Below are 13992 nucleotides of genomic sequence, written 5' to 3' on the forward strand. Positions count from 1 at the left end.
TTCTGTTGATTATTATAGAATAATCATTTCACCCTCATAAAATATCAGAGATTAGAGCTAAATTCAATCAGTAACTATTTTGATAATCGATTTACCATCATTTTTAAGGCAAAAATGCAGGAAAATTATCTGGGTCCGGCATCTCCAGTGTGTGGGTTTGTTGCTTCATCTGTGTTATATAATTGTAAACGGAATATCTTTGAGGTTTGGAGTGTTCGTTGGCCAAACTCAATGTCTGAAGACACCATCCTGGGATAGATCAAACTGCAACCAGAATTTTCACTATTTCTAACATTTTAAAAATCAATTGATTGAGAAAATAATCCATAAGTAAAAGACAATTTGCATTACTTTTTGTTGTTCATGATGACAACAAGTTCGGAAATAATCAATTAGTTAATCATCAAACAATGAATAGAACAAATTTGATATTAAATCTTTAAATGATCAAATCATGCTAATATGTCAATAATTCACTGAGCTTCTCAAAAGTGAGCTTTTGCTGATTTTCCCAGTCCTCCTCTGAAGACATCACCTTTGGCTCTGAAAACTGTAGCAGATAGTGTTTTCTGACAGACTAAACAATTAATCAGAAAAAATACTCATTCAAATTAAGCAGAAATGAAAGTCATCATCAGTTAAGAGTAATATGCAAGAGTTAATATGCAATACTGTCAAACGGTCTTACCTCGAACACCAACCACTGGGACGTAAACTGAGCCGCAACATCTCCATTTGTTACTAAAACCACAGACCTCAGGTCAGTAGGAGCCAACGGGATGAAGCTGCAACATACAATTATCCACACATGGCTGTACCCCCTGTGAACTTCTGCAACTATGAGCCACAAATAACTTACAATTACAGTGGGAAGCTATAAATAAGAAAGTATAAACTTTTAAACATGTGCACCTACAGGATGAGAGAAAAAAATGTGACGCAATAGCCTCTGCCTGGAATTATAGTGAACCATTTATACACCAAAAACTATATGTGAGAAATTGAAACATCACACTGACTCAAAAAGGACATGCACAGAAGACAGCTACATGGCAATCAGTGCTTTGGTAAGAGCAATTTACTTCTGGGTCAGGCAATAGGGACCAGCCCCAGCATGGAGCAATGGTACCCAAGTGATTAACACAGACAGAGCCAGACATTGGAGGAAGTTTTACAGCACTGGAGCACAACTCTCTCCTGACAGCCAGTGTTCTCACTGGTACAGCAGATCTAGAGGAAGAGGATAAATCTTAGGAGGGGAACTGAATACACGAGGGAGGCAAGAAAGGAGTTGAGGACACGGAGGGGCAGGCAAGGGGGGTGGAGCGATAACACTGTGGGTAATACATTTATCCTATATGATACAATAAAGGACAAGAGCAAGAATAGGAGTCGCTCATTAATGTAACAGATGAGGAGAATATGCAGGCCCATAAATCACTTCTGTGGGCTGGTAAACAGGAGGTGCTTTTGCTCCATTTTGTTCCTCGACAGCTGACAACTGACAGCAGTGCAGAGTTCCACGGGTAGGACATATTTTAGAGTTTGCACAAATTATTTATTTGAAACCTTGATTTGCTATTTTTGATGAATACCCGGTTCACACTAATCCCTTAAATGTTCTGTACAAAATCCGAAGTGCAGCCTCTGAGGAAGAACATTCAGCATCTATTGACACAAAAGGGCAGATGGACACCATCTGCACTACCTTAGTCAGACACTGTGGCTTCGCTTACATTGGCCGATAATGGATAAGAGAGCCTTGAATGACGAGAAGAAGCATTATGTCAACATTTCGATACAGTACACCAGGGCCATTTGCACAAGTGTATTAAGTAAAAACAGCAGTCAGGCAGTTTAGAAGCAAGCAAGAGAGAGGATAAGATAAGGGGGAAGATAAAGCTGCGGGCAAATCTCTATTAGAGTAGGCCACAGTTGCATTAAGTTGTAAAGCGATCCCTGAGGTTCAGAGCAAAGGTTAAGGGAACAGGACACATTGAGGACGTCTGGAAGACAAATATAATTTAACAAGAGAGCAAAGACCGGGGGGGTTGGTGGGAAAGAAGATGGCGTCTGTCTTTGATAAAATCACCTAATACCAATACCACAGAGGGCACGTAGCAGACTCAAACCCTTGCCAGCCCATCTGTGCCGACAAGATGCTGACCTTAACCGATGCAAATGCTCTCCTGCCACTGTTCTGATCTACCTGTGGGGGGTAGGGGGGAGATACATTTATTGTAGGGATGGCAGAGAGGCATTAGAGGATATTATCTTAAGCAACTAAGATGCCTAGAAAGGTTTGTGGGCTTATGGGGGGATAATTGCAGTGATAAGTTTCAGTGTTGCAGAGGATTTGTAGCAACTGCTGCTGACTTTGGAGTTCTTGTTAGGATTTCTACCTTTCTTTAACTGCAATCTAAAGTTTAAAAAAGAATGCAAAAAAAGCAGCAACATTCACTCTGCTCACTAAGGAACACCTACCTTTGAGCTGGTCAGCCACCACACTGTGTCCAATTCTCTCGATGACTTGTCCGTCCTCATGCTGGTAGCGGTCATCTAGGAAGTTGGCAGTGGCCTGTGATAGGTGGACCTTCCCGGCTACTCCCAGCTGCTCCATTAGGTTGGCCAGGTTGACGTCATTTGACCAAACATCAAACTTGAAGCGTTTCATGCCCAGGATACCGCACAGTACAGTGCCAGTGTGCACACCCACTCTCATGTTGACCATCTCCCTCTTCTCTTGGCAGAACTGTTCAATAGCCTGAATCATGCCCAGGCCCATCTCCACGCAGCAATAGGCATGGTCTGGTCTGGGTTCAGGACAACCAGCCACACAGTAGTAACAGTCTCCTAGAGTACTGATCTTTTCACAGCCAGTGAGCTCACAAAGTCGATCAAAACGTCCAAATAAGTCATTTAGAAGCCCAACAAGGGCATGAGCAGATTTGTTGGCAGACATTTTTGTGAAGCCCACAATGTCTGCAAAGAGGATACTGACAGGCTCCATCCGTTTCATGTTGAAGGGTCTGAAGATGATCTGGCCTCGAGGGATTGACGTTTTCTTGCGTTTATTGTTTTTAGGGCTGGAAATGGCAGCTGCTGCGCCGCTGGTGGAGTATCGCTTCACAGAATTATCACCTATCTCCTCGTCACCTTGCTTCATCAGTTCATCAGCCACGAGTCTGGGCATGACAGAGTGGATCATTCGCTCCTTCAAGGCTTTCTCCACCTCAAGATCTTTGCCATGCATGATTGCTTGTCCCACCTTAAGGAAGGTGCTGCGTGACCGTACCTCAGACATGATGAATAGGTGGATGCCAATGGCGTGGGCACAGAGGTGGAGCAGAGCTTTGGCTGGGCCAAGCCAACACAACGTATCCCAGTCTGACTGAGAGGCTAAACTCCAATTATCCCCTTCCTGGGTCAGGTGCAGCCAGCCCAAACTCTCAAAAAAGACAGAGTAGAGGAACCCAAGCAGGACAGAAGCATAGAGGCGGACATGAAGAACACTGTATAGCAACAGAAGAACCTCAATACAAAGGGAGAAGGTGCCTACAGGAGAAAGACAGGGGGACCAGGTGCTACCTCCCAGAAGTTCGTCATAGGACAGGTTGTATGTGGGTCCCATGCCACTGAATTCTTCCACATCCAGTGCAGGTGTGGAAGTCTCTGGGTCCCTGAAGCTGGATGTCTGGATCTGGGGGGCCAGGGTCAAGGTGAAGGTTACAATGATAAGCAGCAGCGATGCTTGGTTGTAGCAGCGAGGGTAGAGCTTAGTAAAAGTTAGGAGAAAAAGGAGGAGGCAGAAAATGAGAAAGGACACCGTGGGAAGGAGAAAGGCAGTCCTGTCACAGCGGGAAGGGTTGGCAGCAAAGTACAATCCCCAGAGGAGGGCAGCAGCAACCAGGTAAAAGAGCACAAAGCGGAAGCGCCGCTGGGTCTGAGGGAAACACCGTTCTCTACAGGCCTCCTCCAGGATCGAAGAGTCAAACTTTGGGTCCCAGAAATGACCGGCAGACCTCTCAAAAAGCTGAGGCATCTTCTTCTGTGTCCGAAAGCTCTTGACCACCGGCCTCCTGGCTCCGGACTCTCCGGAGCTGCAGCTGGAGGAAATGCTGTACTTGCAGTGCTTGGATCCCCCAATGAAGCCTCCCCCGATTGAACCCAGTGGCCCGCCTCCGTGCTTGTGTTTGACACTGCTGCCAATCCTCACTGAGACGCCTCCATCTCCACTTGAGTCACAGCTCACTTCTGTGTTGTGAGGCAGCAGTTGTTGATGTTGGGGGGACGCCATGATCCTTTATAATCTATGCAAAAAAATAAAAATAAATCAGACTATGCAGAAGGGTGAGTTATTTCAAATAGATAAAGTTGATAAAGAAGTAAAGCAAAGTATAGGGCTGCAGTATAACAACTAGGGCAATGATTGTTTAAGTGAGAAAGGAGTGGGGGGAAAAAACAACCTTTTCATAGAAAATTCCACTCAGTTAGCAGTGTAGTGGCTGTAGAAACAGCAGCAGACCTTCCAAAGAGTTTAAATAGTTCATTATTGCCCCTCTTGACGTCAATCCCCTGCATTCCTCTCCGTTACAGTCTGTTTTGACGCACTTGAGACTGCAAGGTTCACTCACTGCTTGCTCTGCTCCTGTCCAAATCCACTCAGCTGCCCACACACCGTTTCACTCATTGGAAAAGTATTTTGGGAAGACTCAGAGAAACACAAAATAATGTGCGTAATGTAACGTGGCGTTGAAAAAGAAACACCAACGAAGCGAAGAAATTCTGTTTCAATGTTTGTTTGTTTTTTAGAATTGTGTGGAATATAAAATCCAGGTGAAATGTGTTGTTTTCGTAGAGTTCTCGCTGCAGTCAACACACTTTCATTACTGGTGCATGTCCATTCCTGGCTCTCCACTCAGTATTCAGTTCCTCTCGGTTCCACTGGGAAAACCTCCTGAACTCCACCACGTTTTGTTTACAGGTCTGAGCACAACTTCATCCAAAACACGCCCTTAGATTTGTTTGCTTTGATTCGACATCTGCTGTTTGCCGTCTCGGATCGAAAAAGGTCAGCTTAAAATTGTAAGACGCAGATCAACTCCAGATAATAGTAACGTGAGCGCAAAACTGCGCGTTTTTATTTATACCCACATGCTCCTTGCTGCAGGGCCTAATCGCGACTATTCCCGCGGACGGAGCCCCGTCCTTTCCTGACTTTCTACTCGGGAGTGTCCGCCACCGCTGCGTCCCCAAACCCCCCAGGAGATTGTGTGCACGGAGGTCTGCTGGAGACAAAAAAAACCGCACCACGTTTCACGCAAGACGCGGTGCGCAGAAAATGCCCAATAAACTGTTTTAGTGCAAGAGCTGACTCGTGTGAAAACACGTTCCTCTAGGACTATGCACCAGCCAGCCCGGGATCAGTGTTGATCGGTATTGCTTTGGTATCCAGTCACAACAAATGTCGCCAATTCATCGTCACAATGCTCCCCAAGGAAATTCTCCAGATATTCTGTCCATGCCGGTTCCTGGCTGTCTTTTTTGTGTCACCCGGCGAGCTGAGGAAAAGAAAATCCCGTCTATTGAGTGCTGTCTAGTCTCTCCTTTCCTCTGAAGTAAACTTTGCCCATGGCAGCTTGCCCCCCTTTTAAATGGCAGACGACGAAAGCCCGGAGAGAGTCAGGCTAATTAAAAGGTCTCCACCTGCGCTCCCCCAGCCCCCCACACCAAGTCCCACAGGTCAAAGCTGAGTGTTACCTTGATCCATCCACTTTAAAAGAAATTGCACGGGATTCACGGGGGAATCTCATCACACCTCCAAAGAATTCCCTTTAAATCCGAGACAAATGGAATGGCTGAGGGCTGCTGCATCCAGCCTCTCCGCCCCCCCCCCCCCCTGCACCGTCCACAGTCAGATTAGATTATGTTATCTCTCCGCTGTCTGACCGTTATGTTTTCGCTGCTGCAGCGTCGACACCTGCGTGGAATGTAGTGTGCGCTATCCAGGCGCGGTGGGCGACGCAGTGGCCGCAGCCGCCACCATCTTCTGTGCAGTGACAGCCGTCCAACCGCGAATTGTGTGTGTGTGTGTGTGTGTGTGTGTGTGTGTGTGTGTGAGAGAGAGAGAGAGAGAGAGAGAGAGAGAGTGTGTCTGTGTGTGTGTGTGTGTGTGTGTGTGAAGTACGGCAAAACAAAGTAGAGATGATTTCCTTTTTCTTTCAGAATAAAACCATATGTGAATTTAACGGCCTGATAAAAACGACACACCATTGGTCTACAGCACAGCATCGACCAACGTAACGAAAGAAAAGAAAGCACGAGGATATAAGCATTTCTATTTTTCTTCTTAGTCATAGATCATTTTAAAATTTCAGTATACGATTTCAAAACAAGCCAAAGTAAGGAAAACAACAACCCCAATATACACTTGCCCTAATTTCTTTCTCTTAATAAATCGCCATTTTTTAAACTAAGCATCTTTTTTCCTACTGCTTTAAGGCAAATCCCAGATTCTTAAAACAAATTATATATATATATATATATATATATATATATATATATATATATATATATATATATTCAGCTGGAGGAAAATATCCCAGAACAGCACATCTCTAATAACTCTTATGGTGCTAAAGAACAGTCTAAGAGGAAGGGGGAAATAGACATTAAGCTATTTTCTTAGGTAGCCTATTATTGAGAGTATTCTTTATTTTCCTCATTGTGTGGCACATGTGTTTCTAAATCATTTGAAATTCGAGCCGCAACCCAAAGGTGATTTAAAAAAAAAATCACGGTCAAGTATTTCGAGAAAACGTGTGCTTCCGTTTTGGTGGTAGCCGATGACTTGACGCTGCTGTCTGCCTGGCGAGCAGAGGAAAGAGTAGGGCTGACTATTCATGGGAGGGGAGGGGTACAATCAAGGGACGTGCACGCGCTTCGTAGATAGAAAAAGGCTGAAAGGTAGCGAGCACGAATTTTAAAGAAGGGTGGGGACGTCTTCTTTTTTTTTTTTGGTTGACGGCATGAATGTAAACATCCGCTCTGGGAAGATAGCAGAGAACAAATTAACAGTTCTCACTAGAGGGAAATGGAATTTATTTGAATGAGGCTACCCTTAAATACAAGGCCACCGAGTTGCACTTCACTCTAAATGTAATATTGGATAATATTAATGTTATTATGGGGGATGAAAATAGATTCACATTTATAAGGGCAGCACATAAAGGCAGACTGAATTCATTACTGCACTGCTGCAATATTTCAGCACCCTCAAGATGATAAAAATATTAGATGATATCATCCTTTATGTGCAGCACAGTGGAACCTGCAGATACCTTTAATGCTTTATTCTCTATAGTAGCCTGAGAGAAATATTAAACAGCAGCCCTCTGTAGTCCGCACTCTGGCTTAACAGCGGGCGCCTTCTTGCATCCTGCACATAGGGGAGCAAAAAAAGCATGTCCTTTATGAAAGCACAGCAAAGATTTCCTCCACGTTTAGACCAGAGTATGATTTACAGTGATTAGTTCAAGGGTCATAGAGCATTGTAATAATACTTGTGTAGAATTGACAAGTTTCAAAGCACAAAACCTACTTTTACAAAAAAAACATCTAAAAAGAGGCATAATATACACTAAACAATACAGTATTAAATGTGTGCCCATGCCTTTGTGTATGTGGTAGTATACTGTACATACATGTGCATGCTATAGTGTTTATTATGATCTGTGTTTTGTTGATGCAATTATGTAGGCCAGTCTTGACTCTTAACAATAAAAAGAAATTCATAAAGGACTGCTTTTAAGCCCACAATACAAGCAGCAAATGTAAATTCATAAAGCAGGTCATAAAAATGCTTTTTAAAAACTTTTTAATTTCCCGCAAAGTCCTTCTCTTATGGCCATCGGCGGCTGTTTCAGTGTTTGAGTATGAACTTTATTTTTCATTTGCCTTCAATAATTAGAGGAGAAGTGTAAATACTTGCACAGTTACACTCGCACAAAAACATATACATATTCCATCCACCACACACACACACACACACACACACACACACACACACACACACACACACACACACACACACACACACACACAAATACTTTGAGTCCCGACAAACTGTTGGTGCATTGCAACTACAGGATAAAACCCAAAGAATCCTTTCAAATCCAAAAGCTAGAGATTGAACCTTCAGAGGTTGTGATAGAGATAGAGAGTTGTGATAGAGAGCTGTTACAAAAGGGGAGAGACAGAGAAAGAGAATCCGCTTGGTACTACAGTACAAGTTTGGATTTCTCCCTGAGTCTCCCTGATTAAGGATTGATAGTTTTGTCACAATAAACACAACGTTTCACTACCTAGTTAATCAGAAATCTTTATTATAGATGATCAAGCTTCCAAAGTTGGGCCAAAATTAATTTTGATTTTATACCAAAACAAACAAAAAAGTTAATCAACAACTACTTTAATGGGACACACATCCGTTCGAGATCTAATTCACAGGTTAATTAAGATAACTGATACTGAAATACCAAAATCACAACCACACAACGTCATTAGCCCAAGCTATCACTCTATCACTATAAACCATGGAGCTATAAACTGTTGCCATGATTAGTTAGTAGTGGTCTGTATAACTTTTTACACTTTTACACAGCACTCTCTAGTGGGCATCTTCTGGATCTGCAGTGTAAACATACTAAACACAACCAGTGGAGCACTCACACTCAAATAAGCAGAGAACATTAAGAAAATATGAGCTGTTTGTTAGTTTTCTTTTCTTTTTCATAAGGCCTCAGGTTTTTTTTGTTGGGGAAACACTTCACAGTGGTGTTAGTGATGGAGGACACCGAGGGAACTGGAAGTACATTTGTCTGTGAATTAACGTTGTTGGAAGCTTACTACTGTTACTTCTTATATATCCTTTGATGATTTACGATTCTGATTTTGAAGCAATAGTTTGACAATTTGGTATATTGATATAAATAAATAAATAAATAAATAAATAATTAGCAAGCCAACCTGAACCTCCAGATCCCCATTAACACACTTTATATATGTCGTGTGCTTAATCCGTACAAAAACTGCAGCGTAAAAGGGACATGTTGCAGGTTTAGGAGGGGTTATGTGACAGACTATTTCTTGGCTATGTGCAATGGCTTCCTTGAGTCTCTGCCGTTACCTAGCAACCCACAAACATCAAGCGATTAATGCGCACTGCCAAGAAATAGCCTGGTGTCGAATAAGCGTATTTCCCAAAATGTCAAACTATTTTTAAGTAATTTTACCATGCCATACTCATAGGAAGTTCATTAAGTTAGGCTTAAATAAGAATTTGCATCTATGACACGTAGGCATATCACTGCAAAACCATTGTGGGTGTAAAGGTCAGTATTTGGGGCTTCCTTCTTTCCACAGAGGTCAGGGGTCAATTTATGAGTCCTCCACTTTACCTTTACCTCTAAGCTAGGAAATCCCCCTATCACAGAGAATAACTGTCACAATCTGGCAGTGGTTATAAAATTGTATAATAGGGGGTATTCAGTACACATACACAGCTACTTCAATGCCCATTTGGAAAGTTTACACAGAAAAAAAATCAATAAATAGCTTTCTATCCTGCAGAAGAAATGATAGAAGAAACTGCGAAAGACAGCTATAATCCAAACACATCCTTCATGTATTGTTTTTGTATGGTCATTCAGCTGAAAAAAGCTGGGAAGTAATCATTCAAGGAAAAAAACATCATAACACAGAAATGAATTTCTGCCAAAGACTGGCAAATTTATAGACGCAAACAGAAACAGTAAGAACAGTCAAGAAGTGAAGCAGAATGAACATACCCACCCCGCTCTGAAGACTCTGACCCTTGAACCCTGACCTCTGCTTCCATCACACAGTGCTCATTTCACAGGTTGTCAACAACCATCACTGATGAGCGAGTATATAAAAGGAAAAGAAAAAAAAGGCCTTATTTGTTGCATGACAGGATTCGTTCAGGTTTCAGTTACACAAGGAAATATTACTTAAGCGTTATGTTAGCAGGAAATGCATGCACCTGTTAAATAAAATCTAACATGCAAGGTTAATGTTAATGTTAATGTTAATGTTAATCTATGTCAAAAGCAAAGGCTTTGATGACAAACACAAAGGCTTTTGTATAGCACCCAAAAAGGCTACTTCAAAATCAGCATCTGAAGCTTATGGAATTGACTTTCTGCAATGCAATTCTCAAGATTTTACCATACAAATTTGCAACTCCTGTTTCTACTTTTCCCCGTTTTATTCACATACAAGGGAGCTGGTGTTTGACTGTCAGTCTCAGGCTTTTTTATTTTTATTACTTACTCTTTTTTTTTGTATTTCTTCACATCATTACTTCCCCAACCCCAAAATCCCTGACAGTCCAATGTGATTGTGCAAAGGAGAGAGGAGGGTGTGTATTTTAACAAAACTCACTGATCAGTGGCATGTTCTCATTTCTTCAGCACTTGTGTCCTTCAGCTGCCATATCAAGCAATGACCCTTCCCCCCCTTTATATTCCCTCATTCCCTAAATGCAACTCCCCATATTCTCCTGAGGAAAAAACAACAAACACAAATCTCTTCTCCTCTGTCTCCTCAACAATACATGTGTTCTGACAAAAGCAGGGTTGGCTTCTACCAGACCCCTCCTCTTCTTACTTCCCCCACTCAAGTTATTTTGTTTTCCTCAGTTCTTCCGGTAGCGATTCTTTGGCTTCTCACCACAACCGGTAACCTCGCAGGAGGACAGGCCAGGCTGCTTGCCGGAGTTAATGCTGCTCAGAAGAGCGGGCAGCTCATTGGTGATTGCCTTCTCAATCTTATCCAGCAGACAGCCTCCGATGTATGAGCACTGACCCGACAGGGGCTTGAAGTTGGTGACTGGGTTGACGCCAAAGAAGTCACGGTAAGCATCGCGGTTGGGCAGGTCAAACTTGCTGACATTGGTCTTGGCTAGGATGGATTTGAAAATGAAGAACTTGTCTGGGTCGTCCACAATCTCCTTGAAGACTAGTTCAGGGTCACTGAAGAAGCTCATCTTCTCTTTAAAGGTCTGGACGTAGCGGTCGACCAGCAAACTATGGATGCGCACACGGATGCCATGCTGACGGATGAAGGCGATTTTGTTCTCCATGCGATTTTCAATCACTTGGTTCAGATCTTCCAGTAAAGAGATCTCTTCTCGCTTGAAGAGCTCACGGCTTGTATCAGGTGCGTAGTCATATGGCCAGAAGGAGCTGACGTAGACGCGAGGGGGTTCAGTGACATTGATAAGGGGAGCTAAGCTCCAAAAGAGCGCTCCGTAGACTCTCATTAAGTCCTGGGTGGCCAGGTTGTCAGCCTTGTTTAAGATGATGCGGATCTGGGATTCGCGACCCTTCAGCTGCCGGAAGAGCATCTCGAGCTCCAGGCCAACGTCCAGCTTGGTGGGGTCAAACACCACGAAGATTAGGTCAGCACGGTCAATGAACCACTGGCAAACATCATTGAAGGGATAGCCTGGATGGGAGAAGAGAATAAGTAAACCTCTAGATACTGAGTTGCAACCAAGTGCTATGTATTTGAACTGTGGGATGTGAAAACCCACAAATTGAAGATAAACTCTCAGTTTTACCTCTCTCCTGCTGCTTCCGGTTCTCAATGATTCCTGGTGTGTCCACAAAAGTCACACGTTCCAGCAGCTTGTGGGGCATCTCAATACCTATCAGCTTTTCCAGGAAGTTTTGACCAAACTTCTCCAAGGGAGAGAAGGACCGAGAGCTGTCTGCTGCCATAACAATACCCTCAACAGAGCGAATCTTCTCTCCGTGCATAATTACAGTGAACTCAGAGGTAGTAGGCTCAGCTCCTGAAGACAGATTCACAGAAATCAAGAAGGAGAGATTAGCAAGAATAGTATCAATAAGAGACACAGATTGGGAGGCATGCTAAAGAAAGCAAATCGGAGTAGCTCTAGGTAGATATGAGAGAGATGCAGATATACTGGGGAAATGGTCAAAGTGATGGCAATAACTAATTTTCTTGATGTCGTTGTTGTGAACACAACTTGTTGGCGAATAGTTGCATATCCACAAGGGCTCTGTTTTCTTTTGATAAGTTATGATAGCAGTGCCAATACCAGTAACAGTACCACTAAAGTGATTCCAGTACAAACAGTAAGTACTTCATTTGTAATCACCCTTTCACATTTTATATATTTATTGTTATCAGATGCCACAGACTTGTAGTATAGTCATACTTTCTAACATTTTGGTGGCATCTCGACACGCCGAACTACCAAGTTTGTTAAACACTGTGATCGACTTCATCACTACAGACTGTATGGGTTGAAACTGCTGTTGTAGTGGGCCAATCACACATTGCATTAAATTTAAGAATGCTTGCGGTGATTGTCTGCAAGCAAAACCATATAAATACTCATTTTTTTCTAGATCTGGGTACAAAATAGATTGTATGCAGGTATCATTTGACTGGAAAAGTTTCGATACTACTTGGTACTGGGTTATTTTGGTTGATACCTTAAAGGTATCGAGTGCCGATACAGAGCCCTAATATTCACACATCCAGAAGTTATGTTTGAGTCCAATTGTTGCACTCCTTTAGCTCTGCTTTTGGCCTCCACCAACACTTGCAGGAAATATTTGTCTCTTATTCACCAGCTAGTCTCTAACTGAGTCTGTCTGCTGTTTGGTGTGGAGTATACCATTGAAAGCTATGAGAGTGAACCCTAACAGTAGTTGCGGGCCGGACAGCTGAACCAAAACTCACTGTAAAGCTGAGGGGAGCTGCAGATTCAGGCCCTAACTCTCAGATGGTCCATCACATTCTTTTGACACTGTCATTTAATAAATTGTTATTATAGGAAATATTGATTGTGGTGGTACTGAACTGACAGCGATCACTGTTTAGCCCTAAGATGCCATTGATCTATTTCAACAAAACCTCTTGATAAACACAATGACATTCTAGCACTTACACTCTCATCCCCGTAACATTTAGATATGACAGCTGGCTCATTAATAGTCCTTTAGATGTATGAATGCATTTACTTCATCCTTGGATCATGATGAAAAGGAGTACAACATTAAACAGTATTTATTGCTCATTTGAAAAGAAAATGTGAGTAACATACCTGTGTAGAGCTGATAGGGGCTGTCGTGCATGCCCAGGAGGTAATTGATCATGGAGGACTTTCCTACACTCCAGGGTCCCAGGAACAGCACCATGGGCTTGGAGGTAATCTCTCCATCTGTTGGGCAGGGAGAGAAAACAGATGCTTCAATCTCAACAGGACGGCCAAATGATGACAAAGACCCTCTCAAGTTAATCCAAAATTTTATTTGAAAATTTACAAGGTAATCAGTTATACTGGGATTTTATTTGTAGCTGATGAGAAGAGGTGAAATAACTGAGTGTACTGGGTTGTTAAATGTTGCCATGTTGCAGGCCAATGTTTGCTAAAGTCTCCATTTTACAATATGTTGTAAGACTGAAATGACAAGAAAGATGCTGAAGCTTGTATAATAGTATTAGAAACATCTCAACCAATTGCCACAGCCATATCTCAGTGACACACGTCAAAGCTGCACCATTCCTCTGACGTAAGACCCAACAGGGCAAGGCTTTCAGAGCACGCTCTGAGTTTGATAGCAAGCTGCCATGTGTGTTGTGAGTGGACATGGTGCTGGGGTGGCAGGGCGCAGGGGAGTTCTGTTGAAAAGAAGATGAGGATAAAAAAAAGAATAGAAAAAAGAAAAATGTTATCAAAAAAGAAAAATCCAAATAACCACCTCTGATTCAAGAGGCTTCTAAAAAAGGATTTACAAATAAATACATTTTTAAAAGTTTAACAAAAAGTCAGTCAATTCACTCCTAGCCTAACACTGACCACCCTCTCCCACCAGTGTCCTCTCCTCAGACCCGTGTGTCCTTTGCTAAAGCCAGAACTGCACATGCAACCCC

At 42.7% G+C, this 13992-nt stretch overlaps 2 protein-coding genes across 5 annotated transcripts in view; both read right to left on the bottom strand.

Annotated features, from left to right (window-relative positions):
- The window catches only part of LOC310959232 (adenylate cyclase 9), a 34779-nt gene extending 28925 nt beyond the window's left edge, over positions 1–5854 (bottom strand). The window contains exons 1-2 of one of the 3 annotated variants that reach the window (XM_083930518.1): positions 5761–5854; positions 2485–4310 (exon numbers count right to left, since the gene is read on the bottom strand). In XM_083930518.1, coding sequence (XP_083786644.1) covers positions 2485–4297 — 1813 coding nt within the window. In that variant the 5' untranslated portion in view covers positions 4298–4310; positions 5761–5854. Of the gene's footprint in view, positions 1–2484; positions 4311–4466; positions 5595–5760 lie in introns of those variants that run through there. The other 2 variants (XM_083930517.1, XM_083930516.1) reach the window with 2 other exon arrangements.
- Positions 5855–8360: 2506 nt separating this feature from the next.
- The window catches only part of srl (sarcalumenin), a 17516-nt gene continuing 11884 nt past the window's right edge, over positions 8361–13992 (bottom strand). For both annotated transcript variants that reach the window (XM_083931810.1, XM_083931809.1), the window contains 3 exons: positions 13163–13279; positions 11645–11878; positions 8361–11529 (listed from right to left, as the gene is read on the bottom strand). In XM_083931810.1, the coding sequence (XP_083787936.1) occupies positions 10718–11529; positions 11645–11878; positions 13163–13279 (1163 nt within the window). In that variant the 3' untranslated portion in view covers positions 8361–10717. The remainder of the gene's footprint in view (positions 11530–11644; positions 11879–13162; positions 13280–13992) is intronic.

The sequence above is a fragment of the Echiichthys vipera genome (assembly GCF_963691815.1).
Source record: "Echiichthys vipera genome assembly, chromosome: 17".
Classification (NCBI taxonomy): Eukaryota; Metazoa; Chordata; class Actinopteri; order Perciformes; family Trachinidae; genus Echiichthys; species Echiichthys vipera.